The 24154-nt window shown below is 37.8% G+C and overlaps 5 protein-coding genes and 1 long non-coding RNA gene across 9 annotated transcripts; 3 read left to right on the top strand and 3 right to left on the bottom strand.

Annotated features, from left to right (window-relative positions):
- Positions 1-53: 53 nt before the first annotated feature.
- Positions 54-5396, top strand: LOC122401626. The gene is made up of 5 exons (XM_043403864.1): positions 54-285; positions 386-3598; positions 3997-4871; positions 4947-5090; positions 5175-5396. Exons 1-5 carry the CDS (start codon positions 54-56, stop codon positions 5394-5396), a joined length of 4686 nt encoding a protein of 1561 aa, XP_043259799.1.
- Positions 5397-6338: 942 nt separating this feature from the next.
- LOC122401632 (ralBP1-associated Eps domain-containing protein 1) lies at positions 6339-12180 on the top strand. 2 transcript variants are annotated; one of them, XM_043403871.1, is made up of 5 exons: positions 6339-7017; positions 8429-9671; positions 9758-9822; positions 10145-10247; positions 10337-12180. In XM_043403871.1, the coding sequence occupies exons 1-5, from the start codon at positions 6844-6846 to the stop codon at positions 10519-10521; spliced, it is 1770 nt and encodes a 589-aa protein (XP_043259806.1). In that variant the 5' UTR covers positions 6339-6843; the 3' UTR covers positions 10522-12180. The 2 variants fall into 2 exon arrangements, with proteins under 2 accessions (XP_043259806.1, XP_043259805.1); XM_043403870.1 differs by having other exon boundaries at positions 6341-7017; positions 10040-10247.
- Positions 12181-12288: 108 nt separating this feature from the next.
- Positions 12289-15583, bottom strand: LOC122401633 (glyceraldehyde-3-phosphate dehydrogenase 1). Its single transcript, XM_043403872.1, has 5 exons — positions 15521-15583; positions 14020-14113; positions 13703-13942; positions 13358-13612; positions 12289-13257 (listed from the first exon to the last, which is right to left on the bottom strand). The coding sequence occupies exons 2-5, from the start codon at positions 14095-14097 to the stop codon at positions 12829-12831; spliced, it is 1002 nt and encodes a 333-aa protein (XP_043259807.1). The 5' UTR covers positions 14098-14113; positions 15521-15583; the 3' UTR covers positions 12289-12828.
- A 315-nt stretch (positions 15584-15898) lies between these two features.
- On the bottom strand, positions 15899-17702 carry LOC122401646 (glyceraldehyde-3-phosphate dehydrogenase-like). Its single transcript, XM_043403895.1, has 7 exons — positions 17593-17702; positions 17389-17512; positions 17103-17218; positions 16718-16981; positions 16364-16524; positions 16099-16293; positions 15899-16016 (listed from the first exon to the last, which is right to left on the bottom strand). Exons 1-7 carry the CDS (start codon positions 17668-17670, stop codon positions 15899-15901), a joined length of 1056 nt encoding a protein of 351 aa, XP_043259830.1. The 5' UTR covers positions 17671-17702.
- A 456-nt stretch (positions 17703-18158) lies between these two features.
- Positions 18159-19018, top strand: LOC122401585. Its single transcript, XR_006259446.1, has 3 exons — positions 18159-18265; positions 18381-18568; positions 18634-19018. It is a non-coding gene; the product is annotated as an uncharacterized LOC122401585 (long non-coding RNA).
- Positions 19019-19956: 938 nt separating this feature from the next.
- LOC122401584 (probable hydroxyacid-oxoacid transhydrogenase, mitochondrial) lies at positions 19957-23666 on the bottom strand. Of its 3 annotated transcripts, none has more exons than XM_043403805.1 (8): positions 23462-23666; positions 22851-22959; positions 22252-22515; positions 21939-22171; positions 21335-21568; positions 20885-21047; positions 20427-20708; positions 19957-20122 (listed from the first exon to the last, which is right to left on the bottom strand). In XM_043403805.1, exons 1-8 carry the CDS (start codon positions 23512-23514, stop codon positions 20039-20041), a joined length of 1422 nt encoding a protein of 473 aa, XP_043259740.1. In that variant the 5' UTR covers positions 23515-23666; the 3' UTR covers positions 19957-20038. The 3 variants fall into 3 exon arrangements, with proteins under 3 accessions (XP_043259740.1, XP_043259744.1, XP_043259741.1); XM_043403809.1 differs by having other exon boundaries at positions 22252-22499; positions 23462-23478; XM_043403806.1 differs by lacking the exon at positions 23462-23666 and having other exon boundaries at positions 22252-22525.
- Positions 23667-24154: the final 488 nt, after the last annotated feature.

Below are 24154 nucleotides of genomic sequence, written 5' to 3'. Positions count from 1 at the left end.
TAGACAAGTCCTGGCAAGAAGAAGATTACTTTTAAGCCGGGGTTAGGTGGATCATGCACCCTACAGCAGCACGATCCAGTCGATCATCTTTACAATCCTCCGTCCCGTCCACGTCCGCGCCATCGCCGCTCCGGCATCCGCAACAGCAACAAATTCTTTATGGTCCAATCGTTAATCCGATGTTAACCCTTCAGCCGTGCGGAACTGGTTTGCATCCATCGTGTATTTATCCAGGAGCACAACGTAACGCTAATCTACCTAGCCCTGTTCCTCTCCAAATACAAGGTGTAAATACGCGTCCTTTTGTCAAATTTGTTCAAATCGTATCGTACTCTACCAGCTTCTGTTCTCTAAAATACTCGTCCAAACTCGCTCACGAATCTAGGCAAAAGCAACAGATGGCTACCCAAGAATAAACTCGTCCGAAATCAGCAATATTGTCAACAGCAACAGCAGCAGCAACAGCAGCACATTCAGCAACAACTGTCCTACAACTTGAAGCCACTGGTCCTGTACGATCAAACGACGAACAACGGTCCGCCACCAGCACCAGTGACTTCGTTTTTAGTTGCTTCCTCGACGTACACTCATGGCTCCTACTCCAGCGACCAGTACAACAATTCCGGAGTCGCCTTAATACCCCAGCCCTACTACAAGCCCCCGGATGTGCCTGCCTACTGCGTAATCCAAGATCAACAGAACACTCAGCAGCCACAACCGGAGCAAACGCCCTACTACAACATCTCGAATTCGAACAGCTGCAACCTGCAAACCGTTAACGCCCATTCGACGTATCAGTTTTCCAAACTTGGCCCTTATGCGCCCACGAGTTTCACGAACAACCAAATCACGGGACCCGTCCAGATCGTGCAGTCTCAAACCGTTCCAAACCCTCCAGCGAGCATTACCTACGGCGACACACAGAAGGACAAGTCGTCCACGCTCGACGTATCAGCGTTCAAATGTTCCAAAAGCAAAGTGACCACTGTTAACGACTCTCAGATAGCACCGATCGCGTCCGAAAGCTACACCGAGTGGCCGTTTCAAACGATCAGTTCCGCGGGCAGCAGCCTCTTCGACGCGAAGCCTGTCGCCGATGACGCGAACCAAGAAGCAGCCGCGAATTCTCTGGAGAAGACGATCCAGAACGTATCCGTTAAAACGCAAGAGGAGCATTACTCCGACGAGTCCTCCGCCAGCTTCGATTTCACGATCGAGGCCGAGAAAATGGTGTCTGCGCTGTGCAACACGTCCCCGAACGACCTTTGCAAAGAGGAGAACAAAGCCAAGCCAAGCTCGACGCCGTTGTTCAGCGGCGCTGGCGACACGATCTCGAACAAGAACGACTGGTTCGCGGATTTTTGCGCGAGTTACGGTACCTGCGCGTCGGTGGCGATACAAACGGACGAGCCAGGCTTGGATGGTACCCAGTACCCCGAATTGTTACGAAAGATCGTTTATTGGGGATGCACGGAGGCGGAAACGGTCTTGAACGACAGTTCCAAAACTAATCACAGGTCGGGCTGGTTGAAGAACCTGTCCGCTGCCACTAAAACTGCGATCACCAAATCGTCCACCTGCTTCCCAATTTTCGCCGGGGACCATGTCTTCGTCGGCGACCTGATAAACGCGTTGCTGCGCATCAGCAACGGCTGGCTGATCCTCGACAACTACTTGAACAAGCAGCACTATCCGAGCCTGGGCGAGAAGTTCGATCAGGAGTTGATCAGGTGCTTTCAGTCGTGGGAGAAGAACACGCACGAGCTGCTCGACCAGATCGTCCACACGTTCCTGAAGATCAGGGGGAACAGCGAGGCCGCCAACGTCGAGCACAAGTCGGAATCTTTCGGGACGTTCTTTCCAGGTGACGTGTCGGTGTACACGAATTGCGACCTGTTCGATCCATCGCCGAACGTCGGAGGTCTGCGAGGCCACTACGATCAGGAGAAACAGTTCCCGCGGAAGGAGTCCAAGTCGCGAAGTAAGTGGACAGTTGCCAAGAACCTGACGACGGTAGACAGCTCGAAATCCATGCCCACTATGTTCCTAGGACACGCGGAGGTTGGCGTTAAAACGAACGGAAGGTTCCGGTCACGCGGTGGCTCGTCATCCGCGAAGGTGGACGCCTCGGCGCAATCCCTGAACGCGGAATTCTTTCATCTGCGCAGCAAAGTGCTCACGGAGAACAGCCTAGACTATTCCAGACAGTGGACGTTCAAGAAGAAGCAGCAAGAGTACTTGGAGGACAAACGCACGCCTCGCGAGAACAACGAGTCCGTCTACAGACTTCGGAGACAATTGGACGAGAATTACGAGAAGAATTACGCTCAGAAGTGCCTGCCGCGCGTGCAGTCCTCGTTTCTGAACCCGTCGATCAGCCTGGAGTCCATGTACTTCACCTCTAACAACGAGCCCGAGAACTTGGAGCCTAGTTATTCCGTTTGCCCCTCGTACTCGGTGGATTACGGCGAGAAAAGTTTGAAGAACTTCGATCAGAGCCAGGGCAACAAAGCTAATGTGGACTTGGTATACGTTGGCAAGTCGTCGACGAATCAGATGGAACTGGCGACGGTGCCCAAGGACAAGATGACGTTGCTCAGTCAGATCGAGCCTAGCGTTCCGGAGAAGTCGTCCGAGGAGATGACCGCCAATCTGTCAGCCTGGTTCGCCAGTATGAGGAACCCCGACAGTCGTCAGATGCCGTTCATGAATCTCGGTGAACAGAAGGCTGGGAACGTCGTGCCGCGTGTGCAGTCGCAGCAAGAAATGTCGAAGAACACGATGGACCTCGGGAACTGCATCAGGCAGCTGCAGATCGACGCGAACCGTCAGTTCCAGACGCTGCAGAACATGCAGAGTATTCAGAGCGCGCCGTGGAACGCGTACAACTTGATCAACAATCGTGTCCAGGCGCAACAGATGCCCGAGGAGTACGATAGTTCCGAGGATGGTCGAGTGTACATGAAACCAGGAAGCTACAACGTTCCGAAGAAAAGGCACCAAAGACGATCCAACCGTCGCGCGGACAACTCGGCGGGTCGGAATCTAACCAACGCGCATCGAAATCACTACTTCAATAAGGAGAAACTGTTTGGCGCGATGGCGTCCTCGACGCCCGAGTCCCGAACCGCGACAACCACCGGTTTCTCCGACGCCAACGATCCCGCGAACGCGACGATCAAGCTACCTTTTCCAGCGACTCCCATCATACCGCCCCCGGCTTTCTCTCTCGAAAATTCGCCCAGAATTTTAAAACGCTCCGACGCGTCCAACTTTGCCGGACCCGAGGACATCACTTGGCGAGCAGCTTGCGCCTCGGCTGAGATTTTGTTGGAAGCGTTGACCGTGAAAGACAACACCGATGTTGACAGGGAGAAAACCGATCCCAACGAGGAGCAGGAATACGTTAAAAGCGACGACGCGACGCATAATCAGGAAAAATTACAGAAAGGTTTCACGAAAACAGCGAAGGATGGCAACGACGACTGCAATGGCGCCTCTAGCTACGAAGCGTCCGAGGACGATTCAGGATCTACCTGCCGTTTCTCCCCAAATGCCAGCGCCAATGAATCTTTACAGTCGTCTGAGAATAAAAATGGTAAATAATTACGATCGTTGAAACCACTGCACCGTGTCGCGTAACTTGTTATCGTTGTGTTTCGATCGAACAAAACTTGCAGGCAGGACTGTGCCTAGGTATTTCTTTTGGCATCCGGGGCAATAATCTTGTACTTACGTACCGCCATTTGCTCTGCGTTACGGTAAATACACGTACAATTTCGATAGAAGAAGAAGTTTGATTATTATTTTCGAAGCGTTGATAATAATCTTTTAGATATTAAAAATTAAATTTGCATCGTTGTCGTGAGTTAATTTAATTTTAAAGACACGCGCCCCTTATGCACCTTCCTTGTCACGGTCCTGAACAAGAGAAAAATACGTTCCGTTCTTACAGCATTATATTTCGCACCATTTTACGCAGCTGCCCGTTAACAGGTTCTAGTAAAACGAACGTAAAAACGGACTCGTGGTTAATCAGAACTTTGAACATGGCGAACAAGCAGAAACGCCAGGGAAACAGTTCCGACAGACGCAGTTCGGGTTCATCGAACAGTTCGATGACGGGAGATATACAAACGATTCCCGCCATGTCGTTGGCGGCCGCTGCAACGACGGTTAAGAGTATTCAACAGACGAGCTGCATCAGAAAAAGCTCGTGCACCATTTCGAATAACGATCGAACGATGTCCGAGGAATTCGAACGGGTCGCGGGAAAAGCCACTTATTCCGAAACCGTGAGACGCTGCACGCCGTTGAGCGCGTCGCAGTCCGAGAGAAAAGAGTTTTGCAAAAAAGGCAAATTATACGCCGCTAACGCAACGGCGGTCTGCAATTCGGTGGTACCGATTTCTGGACGCAGGTGTCAGAAAAAGGACTCCGAGAAATCGTATTACCTGTTGCACAACAGATCGCGCAAATGTTCGGGTAAAAAGGCGGCGAAAAGTTGCGAGATCGCCAATCAGCAAACGGACGAAGCGTCGTGCACCAAATCCAAGTGTTCCCGGAACGACGCGACGAAAGAGAACCTGGTTGTTCCGTCCTCGACGTCGCAGACCGCCATTACGACGAAACACGGGAAGAAAAAGGATGGCTCCGGATGCGTGGAATTCTTGGACGGAAAATTCAGCGGGAAGACCAGCGATCGGGGCTGGTCCGTGTGGTTCAGTTCTAAAAGGAAGCAGAGTCTCAGTCCCCTTGCCCTCAGCAAGCTGGAGATGATTCATCGAACCGTTTGGCAAATGGAAGAAGCGGAAATCTTTAAGTGCCCATCCTCGGGAGACAGCGGCGGCAGTCAGTCCTCCGCGCACACGGTTAGTTTCTTTATTAATTCGTATATTTGCTTATAAAGGTGAGAACTAGTGGGTAATAAAATAGTTTTCTTTCAGATTGAAGACTATTGTACGGTCATCAAAAGTCCAATGTTCCTTGAAACCGTCGAATACAATCTGAAGAATCGAGTTTACCATAAAGTAGAACATGCGGTTCAAGACTTTCGTCGCATCGTTTACAATTCAAAATTATATCACAAGGTTTGTGTGAAATTACTTACGATGAAATTGTATTTTTAGTTATAGAGAAAAGAAACATTTTCATGCCCCCTTTCTACGTCGCAGAACGATCATAATCGAGTGAAAACGATCGAAACGCTGTCGAGGAAACTGGAGGAATTGTTCGAGGAACATTTCGCTAGTTGGGACTTCGATAATATTAGCGGTAGCCCGAGGGAAGTTTCGCCAGTGTTGCATCGATTTAAGTCGACTGGAAAAAAGACATTAACCGGACGTTATGGTAACGCGAAAAAAAGTCCGTCTTCTTTGGTCGTGGAAAATGTTTAATCCCCTCCCCCCACGTGTGCACGCTTTTGCGTAACATTAAAGATTGTTCGAAGAATTATCGTACTTATAATCCACGGTGACGTTTCGTTATTGTATATCAGCAATTTCTATTACCATTAGATTGAGAAATAATCGATTCCATCTAATTTATATGAGTTCGATGGATCCAAAGTCAAGGTATATCTCTAAGAGTCCATCATCATAACACGCTCTAGTCATGCATCAGTTCGTATAGTTATTATCATAAGCGTTCTACGTGTTCCCTTTCGCGAAGCAACTTTACCTCATTGAAGCTTTTCTCGTTTGTTCCCAAGAAACGCGAAAGTTTAAACACTTAAACGTCTTTCGACGCGTCCGTACGGAATATCTTAAACGCAAGAAAACAATCATTTTCTTTTTATATTATTTAACATTTTACTACAAGAAATAGTAACAATAATAAATACTCGTCGATATTACGATGGCCAATTGCTTGAAGCTCACAAATACGCGATTACTGTTAATAAAACATTTTGATTATCCTCTTTTGACATGGTTAAACTGAGATGAAACCAAAATAGTGCGAATATTAGAAATATATAAGGTAAAGTGATTGGTCGTTCGCGACGCGATCGATGTATATGAGAATTATTTGTCGATGGAAAAGTGTAGAAATACTATAATATTAAATTGTACTGTTATACAGATAAAGAATTTACTAAATAAATTTATTGAAGAAAATAAGTATTTAATGTAGTACTACCTAGGTACTTCGTTTGGATAAATAAGATTTCATTTTAGAAAAAATTAAATGCCCCGCGTTGTCGTCGCGAGAGTAATAGACATGCGCAATGCGAACGTACCGTGCACGTAAAATTAATACGCATTGACTGTAGAAATGTCAGTTGGTAAAAAGTGTTACCAGATCGAGCACCGGGTGCAGCACTAGTAACACCTCATTCCACTTTTACACACTATGTCCGATCGCGTGTACGTGAGATCATAGAGATCGAGAAAGAGGGCGAGTGTCAGTTTGTCTTTCTCTACTCTTCACGTACACGTGATCGGGCAGAGTGTACGAAAGTGGAATGAGGAGTTCTCGGTGCACCCGGTGCCCGATCTAGTAACACTGGGTGGGAATAGTGTATCCGTATAGATTATAGGAATATCAAATGCCGAGGAACGGAAAGATGGCGGTCGAGCGGTAATTTCGCGATGCATGAGATATAGTTTATAAATGGGGTGTCTCACGTTCCCAAGGGATACGTCGAAGCCGTAATATTACCGTGCGATGTGACCACGCTGATCACGACCATCCCGTGCAGCAAACCGTGTCAAGAAGAACGGAAGGACAACGAAGCAGAAGGACGGTGAAGAGAGAAGGAGAGCGTAGAAAGAGAACGGGCACCCAGTTTATACGTAACGAGTGTCGAAGCGGTTCATTGCTCCGCTGTGACTTGTCGCCAAGATGGATTGGGAGTCAATCACGTTGGCGAACCTTCACCTGACGACTAACGAGAAACTGTACTACGAAACCATTTTCGGTCTTTTGTACGAAAATGCTGACACCAAGAGTGTGCCGGTGATCAAAGTTGTCGAGCTGCTACACTCGTCGAATATACCAGGAGCTGTCGTGGCGAAGGTAAATTATGTTCACTCGATATGCATTAACCTATCAGCTGTTGGTTTTCTGTCATACCCGCGAGCAAAGTATCAAGACCATGGTATACGGTTAATTACGCCGAGGTGGGCGTTCAATGTGTCATAATGTGTCATGATGTCGGCAAATTATGGAAACTCTACAAGGTTAGGTCTAAGCAAAGATCACAAGTGAATTATAAATTTTGTTGTCAAATAGCGATTGAATGCCTTTTAAAAACCATGCCTCTCCGCCTTTAACCAGTTAACTGTTTCTGACTGGTATACTCGTCATGAAAAAAGTGCAAAATTTTGTGTTATGACGAGTATATTCGTCACGAGTAATAAGCAGTGAAAATTTGCAGTTTAAATTGCAATTTTAGTGAAAACTAAAATATATTCGTATACTTCAAGATGTTTGAAATATTTCGAGGCCCGTTGAAATAAAAGGAACAAATAAAAGTTTATAAATAATTAATATAAAAAAAATACCGCATATAGTATGAATTATTTTTCGTAAATGTATCGTTGTCTTTTATTAGTCATTACAGAAGCAATTACGGATCCATATATTGTTTTAAACTATGCAATCAGTGGCGCGTCTGGTAATAAAAAACGGGATAAGGATCCTTTGGTTTCCTTTTTACGTGTATTCAAAAGTCGGCGTTTTTTAATGTTTTTTTTCGTTCGTATGCAAAATATTTATGTTAATTTAAGTAAATAAATAAATGTGAGTAATAAAATAAAAAAGTAAGTCATTTTATTACAACCTAATTTCATATTACACACACTGTGTTCGACGAGTATACTCGTCATCGCTAAATTTCTGCGTCGCAATTTAGATTCGCATTTTCCAAAGAGGTCGAAACAGTTTAACTGGTTAAACAGAACATTGATTGAATTTAGATTTTTATAATAATTATTTGTAGAATATCGCTAACACGTACAGCATTAATTATCAATATGTAATTAACACGTTAGTATTCGCATAAATTATGATAGTTTCCGAAAAAAACGTATACCCTTGAAATGAAATCCATTTATAACTTAACTTGACACAAGATGTTACCATATATTGAACATCATTTTAATATGATACACATAAACATATTAAAAATTAATGATAAAATTAGTGAAAAACCCAAAACTTTGAAACGATTTATATAATAAATGAAATTAATTTTATGTTAATGGCTCATAAAGTAAAGTACAGTTTTTCTTTTGGACTTGTCTTGATGTTGTTTGTTTTGTTTATAAACAAACTTGTCATATATGTATGTTGTTTGTTTTGTTTTGTCTGAAATACAGAGCTTATAAATACTATATTAAAAGCATGAAAATATTTTTACCCAAATTTAACATAATTAAGAATGTTATAATTGTTATTTGCAAAATGGTTGATTTTCATGCTTTAGATATTGGATATATGTGTTGGGCTTGAAGCAGCATTCAGTGGCAGCATTCACATTGGACAAAAACAATTTTATGTGCTGCTGAAACTGGTAGCAGCACATCAATCTGGGCTTAATATTCGTAAAGATATGATTACCAAGCCTCTGGATATCCGTTTGCCTGATTTTATTTGGCCAAAATCAGAGGACGAGGATGATAGGAAGAGTTCTGATTCGAATAGGGCTGTAAAAGGTCGACGTCATGCTTCCGAAAGTACTACGGAAAGTGAAAGTGAAGCGGAATCTCCGCGGGAAACTGGTGGTAGTACAGATTCACCAACACCAACAAATAGTGTGATACCAGAGAGAAACAATGATATAGGTGGTGAAACGATATTAGACTCTGTATCTGGGGGTTGGCAGGGATTATCCGAGGAATCGAGACAGTTGTTAGGAACGGAAGAAGAAAGTTCGGAACGTCACAGTAGCGACGAAGGCGACGGGGATGGTGACTATTCCCTTTCACCAGTATGGATAATGACCGACGCGCAGCGTGACTATTATGCCAATCAATTCGCGCAGCTACAACTTGATCCTGATGGACTTTTGAAAGGTCATATTGCTAGAACATTTTTTAAAAAGTCTGGACTTCCTCTGCACGAACTTAGTCATATTTGGCGGCTGGCAGACATAACCAAGGATGGGGCATTGAGTTTAAAAGAATTCTTTGTAGCCATGCATCTTGTTGTGTTACGAAGAAACCATGTGCCTCTTCCTGACTCGTTACCTCCAGCCTTGTTAATCCCACTGCTTAGGGAAAAGAGTCATCCTGTTCCACAAAAAAGTCCACCGAATTCTGTAGGTACTTGTGAAAAGAATAAAGAATGGACGAAATTTGTGGACTCACCAACTGGGACTAGCAGTTCTCTTACTATCCCTGGCCTGCAGCTAGTAAACTTCGATTTTCAAAAATCGGCCGTCGAAAGAGATCCTAAAATTTTACATCCTGTACCACTACGTTTAACACCTGAAGCAGCTATACTTGCCTCTGGAGCAAATGGTAATAGCAATAGCTGTACCACGTTAGGGGACGAGGATCTTCAACATACCGCAGCTTCGTTGATGCAACGACCTCTCATGAAGAAACCACCCGCGTCTGTCGAAGAGGGTATAATTGTAACTCCAAAGAAGGAACCGCCGCCTCCACCACCACCCAGACCCTATAGGACACATGCAAGAAGTTCTAGTCTTGATCTTAATAAATTAGGTACATATCACTACCAATACTCGGCAATACTTTTTACTCGTGGCTGTGAAGGAATTCACAATTTCAAAATCTGCACACTCTTGTAGGGAAGAATGGTCAAAGTTTCCTCGGACAACCTCCACTGGTTCCACCAAGAATCTCTCCTGGAATCGTAAGTGTTTACTTTTTAAGCCATTCAAGTATTAAGCAACTAAACCAACATTATTATGGACAAGACTCGTGTTTAATTAAGCTGCCTATTATGGATCTGCACAGTAGATATTCCAGACATTTTACATGTTATATGTAATTATATGGATTCAGAATATTAGAAACCATAGACAAAATTGTTGCTATAAAGAAAAATTTGTCATATATCTCAACTACAGACTTCACCTCGTAAATTGGTTGGACAAAAGAGTGAGGGAGAGGGACAAAAAACCCTAAGTGAAAATCAAGATTTTGTTGCTGATTTTTCTCACTTTTCTCCAAAGACCGAACTACCTGAAAATCCACATTTGGAAACCGTTACATCGCAATCACAGCAATTTACCGGTGTCTGTGGTGCATTTCATATTTATAGAAAACCTAGTCCGAGTAAGTTGCATATTCCCTTTTCGATTCAACTTTTAAGAAATTTCTGTGGATTTAAACAAATTTCTCTTCATTTTTTTTTTTCTCTCAAGAACGAGAAGGAGGAGAGGAAGACACTCCTAAGGACGAGGTAGAAGAGTCAAAGAAGTTAACTTTACAAGAATTGCGAGAAAAGAACGCAGAATTACGATTAGTTTGCGAAGAATTAACACGAGAATTAGCCAGCGCACTCCAGGAACGTATAAACCTTCGTGCAAAACTCTTACTTTTAACATGATGTAATCTGTTACCATTTGTAAACGCTCCAAACTGTGAAGTACCGATTTTTCCTAAATTCATCGTAATCCATGTATTTGATATATCACTCTAGTGTAGAATTTTTCCTTTTTCGATGAAATCTTGTATATTCATAATAATTAGCGTAACCAAAAGTTAATATTACAAAACAGATATCAATAGAAACTATATAAAATCTATCAGAAGAATTGACTATTCGATCTGTTTCCATTGATGTTAGTGGATGTTTGAAGTATCAGTTGTATTTTTAACCCTTTGCGATCACAAAGCACTCGGATAATCGTAATTATTTTCGAGTAACTGACGTAATGCATTAATCGATTATATAATGCGATTACAGATTTCATTCTCAGAATTAATCATGACTAAGGTTAGTAAAATACTAAAATTAGTCCTCAGAAGAAGTTACGACTAGTTAAACTGTCGTTTAGAACGATTATCGATTATCGATTATCGATTGGTGATCGAAATAATTAGTATTTGAAATTACTACCTTGATTAACATTAATTTTATAATTTGTAAAAAAATAAAGACGACTAACCAGCGTGATGATTATTGCCAAACCGCTAAGGGTTAATATACTATAATGGTACGTATAAATAAGGTTACAGACATTTAAATTGCATTTCATTAAAAAAGTAGACGTTTTCACAATAATTGAAAATGTTAAATCTCGCGGTAAAATTTCTTATGGTTACGCTATGATTCATGTATAATCCTTTTACGCCAGCAATTCCAGTATGCATTAATAAGTGCATGAGTACAAGTACCATAGTACATCTGCCCACTTTCTAACATTCAAATGTTACAGCATTTTAACATTCAATTCCTTTTGAGAACTTATATTTTTTATGCATAGTATTGTGCTAAATTGCTAAAATATAGTTCTTTGTATATATAAGAATCTTTAAAGTTGAATGTTTACATCAAGCAATAGTGAAAAGAGCTTGATAATTATTGTAAACTGCAAATTTATTATAGAAACATATTGTAAAAACGAGTGATAGATGTTTATTGTTTACGACAAACAAAATGAAACTGTATTTTCGTATCGCTGTACAATCAAATTTTTCACAGCATGGCATATAGTCGAGAATCGGTATTCCTGAAAAAGTGTTACAATGTATTTCATTTCGTGATAGTAACTGTACATAGTCAATAGAATTTAGAACAAGGAATGAGAGAAAATGAAGTCTGCAGGAACAGAACATTCAGAGAATAAATATACTTTGAAAAAAAAAAATGTTAATATCCTAAATCAATTTACGTGTTGCTCTACTTTTGCTTTACTTCACATATTATTTAATGTACTGCTTTTAATATCTTAAAACAAAAAATATCACACCATATAATTTGCTATTTTGCTTACAAGGATTATATGAATATTATATTATATTGACATACAGACAAGCTCGATAGATGATTATAACCAGCAATAATTTAACATTGCTAAGAAAAGTTAAATGACAGGTAATTCCTTGTGCCATACAATACAACATAATAATATTAATAGCATAGCCGCTATCAATGGCTAACAAATAATACTGTCCTGACGTTAAAACTGTTTAAGAGATAAATGTTTCAATCAACAATTATATGAAAAAAATCTTTTTCTAAATGTATAAACGTTGTGTAAAAATTATATAAAATTAATTGTTAATTTACTTATTCCTTTTATTCGTGTAATCCTGTAAAAATGTAACTATATATGCAGATAAACAAACGTCTGTGAAATAAAACAACCTCTTAGTTTCATAACAATTTTTATTGGTGTCAATGAGTGATAAATAATATTAATGTTACAAAAAGGAATCATAAATATTTTTATGCCCCTTTTGCGAATGTTGATAGAATGAATATAAATCGGATAGTTGTAACATATATTACTTGCATTTATATGATACAACACAAAAATACAATAATTTATGTTACACAGTTGGCCGTGTACCTTACATACGTGTATGTTCTACTTGCAACTATATTTTTATATCAATAACGAATAGATTTGAAAACTGTAAACCGAAATTTGAGTGTTATAACAAATCCTAGTCTACTTATTTTGTACTGATTTTGGCGACAGATGTCTATACAACATTGGTTGTAGTTGCATTACCTGTGCAAGAACATATGTATGCTAAAGTACCCTTTTTCTTTTATATCTTTGACTTTTGTTTCAAAAAGCTACTGGCTAGACATAATGTTATTTAATCTGAAGTATCCATGCAACAATATACATCATATGGACAAATTCATGAGTGTATTACACATGGGCATGTGAAAAACTGTTTAGTTGTCCTTTGTTTGTATGTACTTGATTAAATCAACCACGCGGTTAGAGTAACCGTATTCGTTGTCGTACCACGAAATTAATTTAACGAAATTGTCGTTCAAAGGTATGCCGGCCTTAGCATCAAAAATACTGGAGTGGTTATCACCAATGAAATCAGAAGACACTACCTCATCTTCTGTGTATCCTAAAACGCCTTTCAAAGGTCCTTCAGCGGCTTCCTTCACCTTAGCTTTAATAGCATCGTAGGTTGCAGGTTTGGCAAGTCGAACCGTCAAATCGACAACAGATACATTGTGTACTGGTACACGGAAAGCCATACCAGTTAGCTTTCCGTTAAGAGCTGGAATGACTTTGCCGACAGCTTTGGCTGCTCCAGTGGCAGCAGGAATAATGTTTTGCGCAGCGCCACGTCCATCGCGCCACAACTATTAGATAATCAAAGAGAAAGAGAAAAACATGTTCAATGCAACGAGAATATTAATTACGTATGTGAAAAATCGAGTAGCACGAAAATGTTTTACATACTTTGCCAGAGGGACCGTCAACAGTCTTCTGGGTAGCTGTGATAGCATGTACAGTAGTCATAAGACCTTCAACAATTTCGAAATTATCATGGACAACCTTAGCAAGGGGAGCTAGGCAATTGGTAGTACAAGAAGCATTGGAGATGACTTTGAAGCTTGGGTCATAAGCATCTAAGTTAACACCAACAACAAACATAGGTGCATCAGCAGATGGTGCAGAAATAATGACTTTCTTAGCACCACCTTCCAAATGAGCCTGTGAAAACATTAAATATGTTTCATATAAGAAATTTGTTCTAAAACCTATGTATCAATAGTATTAACAATTATGCAAATTTTTACATACGGAAGCCTTGTCAATAGTAGTGAAGACACCGGTTGACTCTACGACATATTCAGCACCAGCCTTTGACCATGGAATGGATTTTGGGTCACGTTCACTGAATACAGCAATTTTATTGCCATTAACAACTAAGCAACCATTTTCGGCTTTCACTTCCCCCTTGAATTTGCCATGAGTAGAATCATATTTGAACATGTATACCATGTAGTCCAATCCAATGAAAGGATCATTGACTGCAACAACCTATTACGATTATAATAATTAATATAACATTGAAAAAAAATGATAAAATGTATTTAATTATCAAAATTATTACACACCTGGGCACCTTTTTCAACGGAAGCCCGAAGTACGAGACGACCGATACGGCCGAATCCGTTAATTCCAATTTTACTCATGTCGGTTGTTGTGCAACTAGAAAATTTTTTATACAAAATTCTTGAATCAACAGATAATTTCTGTGTTATTGGGGTAAGCATTTGACGGAAGTATAATATAATTAATTTCATTGTGAACGATGGTTTCTTTAAAAAAGGTAAATATTTTTGTTGATATACGATTTCGGTATTGGTTATGTCTTCTATATTAAAATTAGGTGGGTATTATAAATCTTGTTTAATTCTATAGTCCGTGTTGCATATACCAATGTATAATAATTTCAATTGTTTGGTTACTAGTAATAACTGCGCTATTTCGTTATAAAAATTAAAAATCGAAAATGAATGAATAGTGAAAAATTCAGATATTTATTTGTGGTACAAGAGTTCATATATTCTCAAAGGTCACTCAAGGTTAAAAAGTATGGCAGCTTTCATCTTCGAACTTGTCCTTGAAGTCGAACGTGACCTTTTTCACGTATAGTGCAATCGGACGACTACAATCGACATAACCATTTTTAGTTTGTACATTATTAGGGCAAAATATATTTTATATTTGTGATAATATGCAGTTACATAATTTGACGTAATAATGAGTAACAAAAAAAGCAGCAGTAGAATATGTTGAATGTTACAACGATATACGACACATTATTGGGACATTTCCAAATTTCATAATTTATCATAATTACAAATTAAATTAGAACAAAAGTAACAGACCTAGTTAATATTTCTTGATTATAAAATAAAAACATTATGTTTGGACATATCTTTTATAAATAGAAACTAATGTTCAATTAAATACGAGAAATATAAATTTTATAATTTTGTCTTCAATTTCTATATGAAATCATAATTACTAAACACTTAAAGTGGGCAGTATTACAGTATTATCTTATTGATCAATAATGTAAAAAAAGACTAGACTACATACGACACATTTGCAAATTAATAGAAATTTTGTGACTTGTAATATTTATACATATCTATCAAGATATTTAAAAGCTGACCAAGTAGGAATAAAGTTTCTTTGTGTTGCAAATAGAACTACGTGAGAAATAAAATGAAACGAAATTCTAATCGAATGAAATGTCTTTGTCTAGAAGTGAATCCCGCATGGAGTTTAGTAATGGACAATTTCTCACAGGTCAGCCAAATTCTGAATCCACCAATGTATGAATTATTGCGATACTCATTTCGAATGACGTCATATCAGCCGGTGTGGATGATACGTGTATGCACATGCTATGTAATTCCAGTTATAAGCCGGAACAATCTCGATTTCTATTTTGTGCTTAATGGACACAATCGTGATAATGATCCGAGTATAATTGATAAACTATTGAACGCATTAAAGCAGAGATACACGGTGAGAATCTATTCATTTCACAAAAACATACTAACGAAATCGGTTAAAGAAGAAGTAAAAATTCGGAATACTCACATGAAAAAGATCCGTACGCTATGATTACCACAGAAGCAGTGTCATTTGAAGGGCAGAAAACGGTAATATAACCGGCGTCAGTTTAGGTGTATGCGCCGTAACAGTTTTTTACTTTCGTGTATCATCGACTAAACTCGGATCACGTGAGTAATGGTCTTATTGACGTGTCTACGAACCGCTAAATTCAAACTCTTCTTCATTCGAAACATTTAAATAAACTTGGTACCAATTAAAAATCATGATGTTTATAAAAACAATTGTATTCTTAAATTATATCAAATATAATTAAATATGTATAAATTAGATATCACAATCGTTTCATGTCAAGAATAGTAAAAATATAATCTTGCAATATATTTTAATATAACGAACGATGTATTAATTTTCGTTTTCTTCTACGTTTTCTGAGACTACTGGCACTTCACCAGAATCAACCTTAAACATGTATTGCACCAGATCTATCACACGATGAGCATAACCGTATTCGTTATCGTACCTGTAAAGATTTAGATTTGTTATTTAAGTATTATAGTTTATACTTTTTGTAGAATATAAAATGTTAAGTATAATAAAACTACCAGGCAACAACTTTGATGAATGTACTTGTCTGAGGAATACCAGCTTTCGCGTCGAAAATACACGAATAAGTCGTGTCATTGAAATCAGATGATACACAGTCATCATCTGTATAACCCAGGATCTTTTTTAAATCAGTTTCTGATGCTACTTTCATTACTTCTTTTATTTCATCATATGTTGTTGGTTTATTGACTCTAATATTGATTATACATGACATAGTAATTAAAGTTTGATAATTTATTTCATATATTGTTCTTGTGTTACCTAAAAGTCATATCACATAAAGAAACATTCGGAATTGGTACTCTGAAAGCTATTGCAGAAATCTTGCCCTTGAGTTCAGGAATAATTTTATTTAACGACTTAGCTGCACCAGAGGATGTTGGAATAATATTTTGGAGAGCACCTCTGCCATCTCTCCATAACTGTGATGCGAATGAAATTAGAATTTATCTTGTTATAATAGTATAATGGAATTGTATCTTATTATTATTATTTACTTAACAAAGGGAATGTTGCATGCAATAAACAACTCTAAACAAATCCAGCCTAATAACTATTGTTAAAAATAATGATAGTAAATTTAATAGTTGTGACAAGGAATATGATTATTATTACTTTTCCTCTTTCTATAGGACCATCTAAAGTTCTTTGTGATGATGTTAAAGCATGTACACTGGTGATCATTACTTCAATAACTTCAAACTTGTCATGCATCACTCGAATGATTGGTGCTGCACAATTTGTTGTGCAAGAGGCAGCTGACACTATTTTACTTTTTTGTGGGTCATAACAAGTGTGATTTACACCAAAAACCATCATTTGTGCATCAATTGAAGGTGCAGTAATAATCACTCTTTTAGCTCCACCATCCATATGTAACTAAAGTAGACATTTATCATTATATGTATACTTTATACATAGTATACATAGTATATCTAATTAGATTGCATTATAGTGTGAAAAATACTAAACTAGGGAAGATAATAATTTCATTTCTTACACCTGCTTTCTCTAAAGTATTAAATACACCAGTAGCTTCAATTACATAGGTTACACCTGCATCTTTCCACTTTATTTTACATGGATTTTTTTCTTGTGAAATTGCAATTTTTTGATCTTCAATAAGAAAAAACTTGATTTAATTGGTAATATATTCAGTTTGGAAGTTATAGGATATATTAGGATGCGACATCAATTACGACATTTTAAATTATTTAATCAAGTTTGATACAAATTACCTTATTAATTATCGTAGGATCAAATAACGTAAAAACTATTACATATACCTGCAACAATAATAGATCCATTTTCACATTCTAATTTTAATGGATAAGTTCCATGAGTTGAATCATATTTAAACAGGTATATCATGTAGTCGGTCGTAATATATGGATCGTTAATCAACGTGACCTAATAAAACGTATAATTACTTTGTGTCTAATTGATATGTGTACATAGAAAGTGTACATATCTCGAAATGTTAATATTACTTCAATATTCTGTTCTATGCAAGCACGAAGACACATTCTTCCTATTCTACCAAATCCATTAATTCCTACAGTTGCCATAATTTGATGATATTCGGTATAATTATTAATTAAATGTTACTGATATTAAGTTGAGATGCTTTTAAATCGAATGCAGATTTTCTATTCCATCTATTCAGTTGCTACAAGCATCTAAAAATCAACAGTGTGAAGTGCTTGCAAAGCTGCGTTAATATAAAATTATATAAAATGTTGAGATGAAATATATTTAAAGTTGGACAACTTTTACATTTAAATATGTGGTTGATCGACTTTCTATCGGTATTATCCAATAATAGAATGAATGAGAAACCCTGATTTGGTCCAAACGATCCGTGTCCTTTCATAATATTCGAAATTCAACGTAGCCTTGCTTTGAGCGAGGATCGTAAATTCCGTATATTACATTCCTCTTTTTTTTTTTTTGTAAACGTACGTTATTACTATCATTGTGAAATACGAAGTTACTCGATATCGAGAGACAAACATCAACATTGGTAGTGGTGGAATTAATCCCAACACGTTATTCACTCGTCAGTCTCGTATTTGCGGTAAGGGAAGTCGGTTCGAAATGGTATCAGAAAAGCCCGGATAAGCGGTTATTGAAAAGTTATCTTTCCTTTACAAAAGCTCGATGGTAAGCTAATCACGATCTTTAACTAAAATATTTGTATTTATATTTGCGTGGTTTTAAAAAACGTTGGAAATTATTTAAGAAATTTTCGTAATGTTACTATAATACATACTTGCAGCGAGAAATGGAATACATATACATATAAATCTTAGGTATTAAATGAAAACAATTTTGTAAGAGGAATTTTCAACGAGTTTCAAGGAAAAAATATATATATAAGCACGCGTGAAATATTTGTGAAACATGGAAGGTCGACTACACGGAGTCAAAGTAAAAAAAAAATTGCAGATCTTTTCATATCATAAGGTAATTCATATAACATATATCAATAATTAAATTAATTAATTTCATTAAATTACTGTGAATTTCAGAATAATCATTTCTAATGATTCAGTCCGAGATTAAGTAGTTTTATATTACGAATGATATTAAAAATAATCGATAGCATTGATTAGGAGGAACGAAATTTAAAAAAATGGCAATTTCAACGCGCAACAGTACAAGGAATATATTTTTTATTGTATGTGAAAAATGTGATTAGGGTATATGTAATATGACGAAAGGGAAGAAGGAAAAGGGAAAGATATTTGCATTGACGAAGCAAAGGTCGATTTTATTAATTTCGTGAACCATAGTATCATAGTATATCATCATAGTAAAACAGGTCAGTTGTATTATTTTATTCCGAATGAAAAGCAATAGAAAATATATACAGTATAATGGCACATATCCACAAATCTAAATGTCGTTTTTGTATATACAAAAATCGTGCAATACGAACATTGATTTTTCTAAACACACGCGACGTATTTAATAAAATCATGTCGTACGGCATAAATGATATTTGTATATTCCAGTGATATAGCATGTATGCAAATACTGTATTTATATTTATATTTTTGGATTTCGGAGAGAAAAAACATGTTAAAAAATTGTATATAAAATACATTTCTGAAAGTAATTACACGACGTTTTGTCGAAACTTGAATAGACAAAATTGTCGTATCCTTAGAATCTAATATTAAATTTCAATTTCTAGTAATTATGTCGGTTTAAAGTTTCCTACATTTATTCGACGGTGTGTACTCTAAGTAAAATTAATTGTCCCCGGGAAATTTTCGTGGCGAGTATTTCTCGTAGTCTTAGCGAAAACGTAATTTGTTTTGCATGATAAAATTTGACTGCTTCAGATGCGAATTAAAATCTGTGGCTCTAACGTTCGGTTTTCGATTTAAAAATATAGCATTATAGTTTTCAATTTTAATGATTAATTTACATATACGATGTTTTGACGTAGATGATCGTATCGCATATTCTTCGACAGTTTACTAATAATTACATCGTCGACAAATTGAACTCATCGATCTCGGGGGTCCTTTTCATCGTTGCTAGCAACGATGACCGCTTTGTAAAGGACTTTTCGATAAGATGACTTCATAAATATTGTCAGCTACACGTTCGAACGCGCACAAAACGTTTGTACATTTCCTCGTAAGTTAACAGCCGATTTAATATATATTATATAATTATTTGTTAATGTTTTCTATACATATTATTTTATTCTTGGTTTTCGATTGTTTGTTTAAGTTAATAAGTTTTTAAAACGATCACGCTTTATATAATTGTTTAACATCGCGAATTAGTAAATAGATTTAGCGTTTATTCAAGATAGATGGGTTCAAGGATAAGAAACGTCGCATGAAATATAGTTCTGTAAAAAAATAAACTTTTATTCGTTGCCCTTTTTCGGATCAGTATTAACAATAATATTGATTCTTAATAAATTGTAAATGAATTTTCAAATAATTGCGTAAGATCCTCCTCGGATTGTTCTCTTGGCGCTAACTTTGTAATGCGATGCTGTAAGTAATAAGTAAGGAAATTGTATTCGTGAGATGTGTAATTATAAAATGTATCTATATGTATATATAAATTGTTCTATAATATGTTTTCGCGGATGAACAGTACGGTATAAGATTATCAAAATATGTATCATTAATATCACAATTATGAATTCGTCATAGATACGAGTATACGATGTTAAAAACATGGCGAATTTATTAAATTGTAATAGTAATATGTATAGTGACCAATAAATCACTATTGCAAAGTTTGCCTGATCTTATTCAATCGATCCTAGTAAAAACAAAATGGTAATGCTTACTTGCGGCAGTGTACCCTGAACCAACGTTGGAATGTCTTCTTTCTTGAATCCCAGTTCCGTCAAACCGTTCTCGACTTTCATCAGCCTCATGTATTCTTTCACAGTGTCCGATAGTATCCTACCTGCGTCTTCTTTTTTTGCTCGTTTGACATCAACACCGAGTAATTCCGCGGCTTCCAGGTGCCTTTCTGGACACGCGTTTCCGGTGAACAAGAACACAGCCGGTGCCGATATAACGACCGAAAGACCGTGTGGCACTATAGGATGGTCGTTGCTATAACCCTGCAATCATGTAAAGTTTTCTAGTATATCGTTAAAAATCATATAAAGTGCCATAAAATTTCATAACTGCGTCGCGCCGTTTCCAATCGATGTTGTTACGGACAAACATCCCGTGTTAAGTTTTATTATTAAATATAGACTACTTAATACAGATTAGATTATTTAGTACAGATTACCAAAGGTTGGAAGCTTCGCACGTTTCCGCTAATAGGATAAGATAGTCCGTGACAGAGGTGAACACCTGCATTACCGAATCCAACTCCCGCCATAGTGCTTGCAAGGTGCATGTTACTTCTAGCCTCGAGATCGTCTTGGTTGTACACTGCTCTTTCAAAGTACCTGCGAGAAAATAAATACGATGTAAATACTGTTCACGGTACGTCATAATTTTAATTCTAATTTTACATAGTGTATTTTCTATTTATTGTTGCTCGCGAAAGTATCGAAACGCTTAAATTCGATGCAAAATAAAATTTTCTTTTGGAGAACAGAGACATCGTTCGTTTCGAAGACTTATCGTGTGTTAAATGTGACATTTTTATAACGTTAGAGCAGGAAATGTGATTACACTTTCCAAACGAATTAATACGGTTTTTGCGAACGAATATCTGAATCGCTGTATTTACTTGCGCATAGTTTGAAGAGCATATTTTGCCCAAACGTCGCTAACAGGATTACTGCCCTGGTAGGCTGGTCTCAGAATTGGATTCGTAGGACATGGTGTCCTTTCTGTGTATGGCATGGCAGTGAAAGATTCAAGAGCATGACAGAGTACATCGAATCCGGAATAAGCGCAGACCCTTTCCGGCATGGTCAGTGTATGCTTCGGATCGATAAGGCCCAAGGTGGGTCTTAGGGCTCTGTTGGTGAAAACAGATATTATTGCATATTTAAAATAACATTTAAATTAACTTCTTAGGTCTTAAAATAAAGTTTAAAATCAGCCTTTTCTCTCTTAACACTTTGACGGCCGCTGTCACACATATGTGACTTTGAGAGCCAGCAGACGTCGGCCACTGTCACGTGCGCGTGATCTACTGTATCAGTTACCATTTCATCGTACATTCAACTTATTACGTTTATTGAGGTTACATTTATAATTCCTTATAATAATACACTTTGGTGTACAATATCAGTGGTGATGGAGAACAGTTTTCGCGTGATATAGCGACCGTTAAAGTGCCAAGCTATCCTAAAGTCGCTACCGTGAGCTTGCAAGTAACGATTTACCTATTAGCAATTCCAGTTTTCGCTTTAAGGGGCCGATAATCGAAAATAGTAACACCGGTAGTTTCCGAACCAGTGCCCGACGTGGTCGGTACTGCGATCAGTGGTTTTAATGGCACCGTGACTGGTTTACCCTTGCCAATGGGAGCGTTTACGTAATCCAGAAACTCTGCTTCTGGATCACAGCTGTAAAGGTTTGCTGCTTTACAGGTGTCCATCACCGAGCCACCGCCAACCTAATAAAACGTGAATTTTACATTTATATCGAGGGTTTCTTTTCCTATTTGATTAGTTGCATTGTTCCTTAGCTCCTTACAGCTATAAAAGCATCGAATTTCCCGCGTTTGGCATACTGGATGGAATCTTCGAGACTCTGTTCCGTAGGTTCCACGCGCACTTTGTCGTACACTTCGAACTCGATGCCAGATTTCGCGAGACTGTCCATGGCGGTCTTAACTGGCGGGAGATTCGCTAAATTCGGATCCGTCATCAAGCACACCTTCTTTGCGCCCAAATTTTGCATGTCTAGGCCCAGTTCCCTGGTAACGCCGACGCCATATCGTACTGTGGAACAGGCCATCTGCAATTACCTTCAATATTTATTGCAACGAAGTCAATCAAACGCATCGAATGTGTCGATTTCCGTAAGCTCGAATTTCTGTGTTATTTTTGAGTAAAACGAATCGATATCGAGGATGTGCCTCCATGGAAACGTCTTCATTCGAAATCTTAGTAGAGAATTACGTAAATTAAGTTATTACCAGAAATGTTTACGCGGTGTTTCGTTATCTCGGTACATGGACTGAATCAATACTTGCATTTCGTAATCGTACGATCTATCGCATAATTATATAATTAGGTATCGTTGTTTTATATTTATGATCTTCGTGACAAATTTTGGGAATGCATACATACCTCGAAAGCGTATTCTTTCGTGGGCGTAGCATTCGCGACTGTGCTACGAGCTTTTCCCAGCTCGTGGCTCGTCGTGCCCTCCAGATTTCCATGAGCCGGGCATTTACATCTAAAAAAATAATAATTTCAATGTTTAAGGATCCCATAGCATCAAAGGAATCTACATTTTGTATACACTTAATTTTTAGTGTCACATAATTCGAATCATACAAGGCAACGGAGATAAAACCATGACTAATTCAAAATAAACCATTTGTATACAATGTTCGATAATTTCTTGTTTTTCTCAATGAGAGTTTAACAGGTCAATCTTACGTCAATTCCTTGAGTAATCGATTGCACGAAATATTAGATGTATATAGTTCGCTGATAAATATATGATAACAAATATATGTATATACATAATGTATCGAATATTTTGTTATATGTAAATATATAATATGAACGTATGTACAAATATTTTACTACAACGTGCCATTGACATCAAAGACATTCACAAATTTTGTATCAGGCTAATTATAATATCGATGCCAACGTTACACAAGCGTTTCATAACACGAGTCCACTTTAAATGTCACGACTCCAGAAATCCATTATCAGTGGTTACTTACGACTGAGAGGAAATAACTTGTAACAGCTCTACGACGCGTTTTCGGGGAAACATTTTTCGCTGATACGTGACAACAATGATCGAGGAGTTCACTGATTTACGGACAAATTATCGATCAAAGGCGCGTGAGTTTTCGTCGTCGATTTCTCGTGCTCTGTTTTACATCAACTGACCGAGTGCCCTCTCCTTCCATTCTTGTTATTCACTGTATGCGACGAGATAATTCCACATGGACAATGTCAGCAGTGCCGTATCAATTTTACTGTCCACATTCCTAAAAGGAAGCAAATTGTTTAATGAATTTAAAATGTTTTTTATTGCAAAACATGCAGTAGAAGAGGTCAAAATTAAAGTAACGATCACGTCTAATTGTTGTAAAAAAAAGTACGAAAATATTAATTGGACCAACGATTCCGTTGTAAATGTTAGATATTGATCATATTTGATAGCACTTCCATCTAGACAAGAAATCTTAATCAATGATAAGATAAATTTAGAATGTATTTTTTGTACCGCAACAGAATAATAGTCGTACTATTATCTCGTAACAATAAAGCTGTATCTTTATATTTGAAGCTTAGAAAGCTTGATTGAAATGAGTCGTTAAAAAAATACGCGAGAAACGAGTAAAAAAAGGAACGACAACATTATTTGAATAACATGAAAATAAATTTGATAAATATTTAATTATTTA

Source organism: Colletes gigas, unplaced genomic scaffold (genome assembly GCF_013123115.1).
Source record: "Colletes gigas isolate AHSC1104 unplaced genomic scaffold, ASM1312311v1 Colletes_gigas_Sc00026, whole genome shotgun sequence".
NCBI lineage: Eukaryota > Metazoa > Arthropoda > Insecta > Hymenoptera > Colletidae > Colletes > Colletes gigas.
Note: the sequence above shows the minus strand (reverse complement) of the source record. Positions and strands in the feature narration are given on the sequence as shown.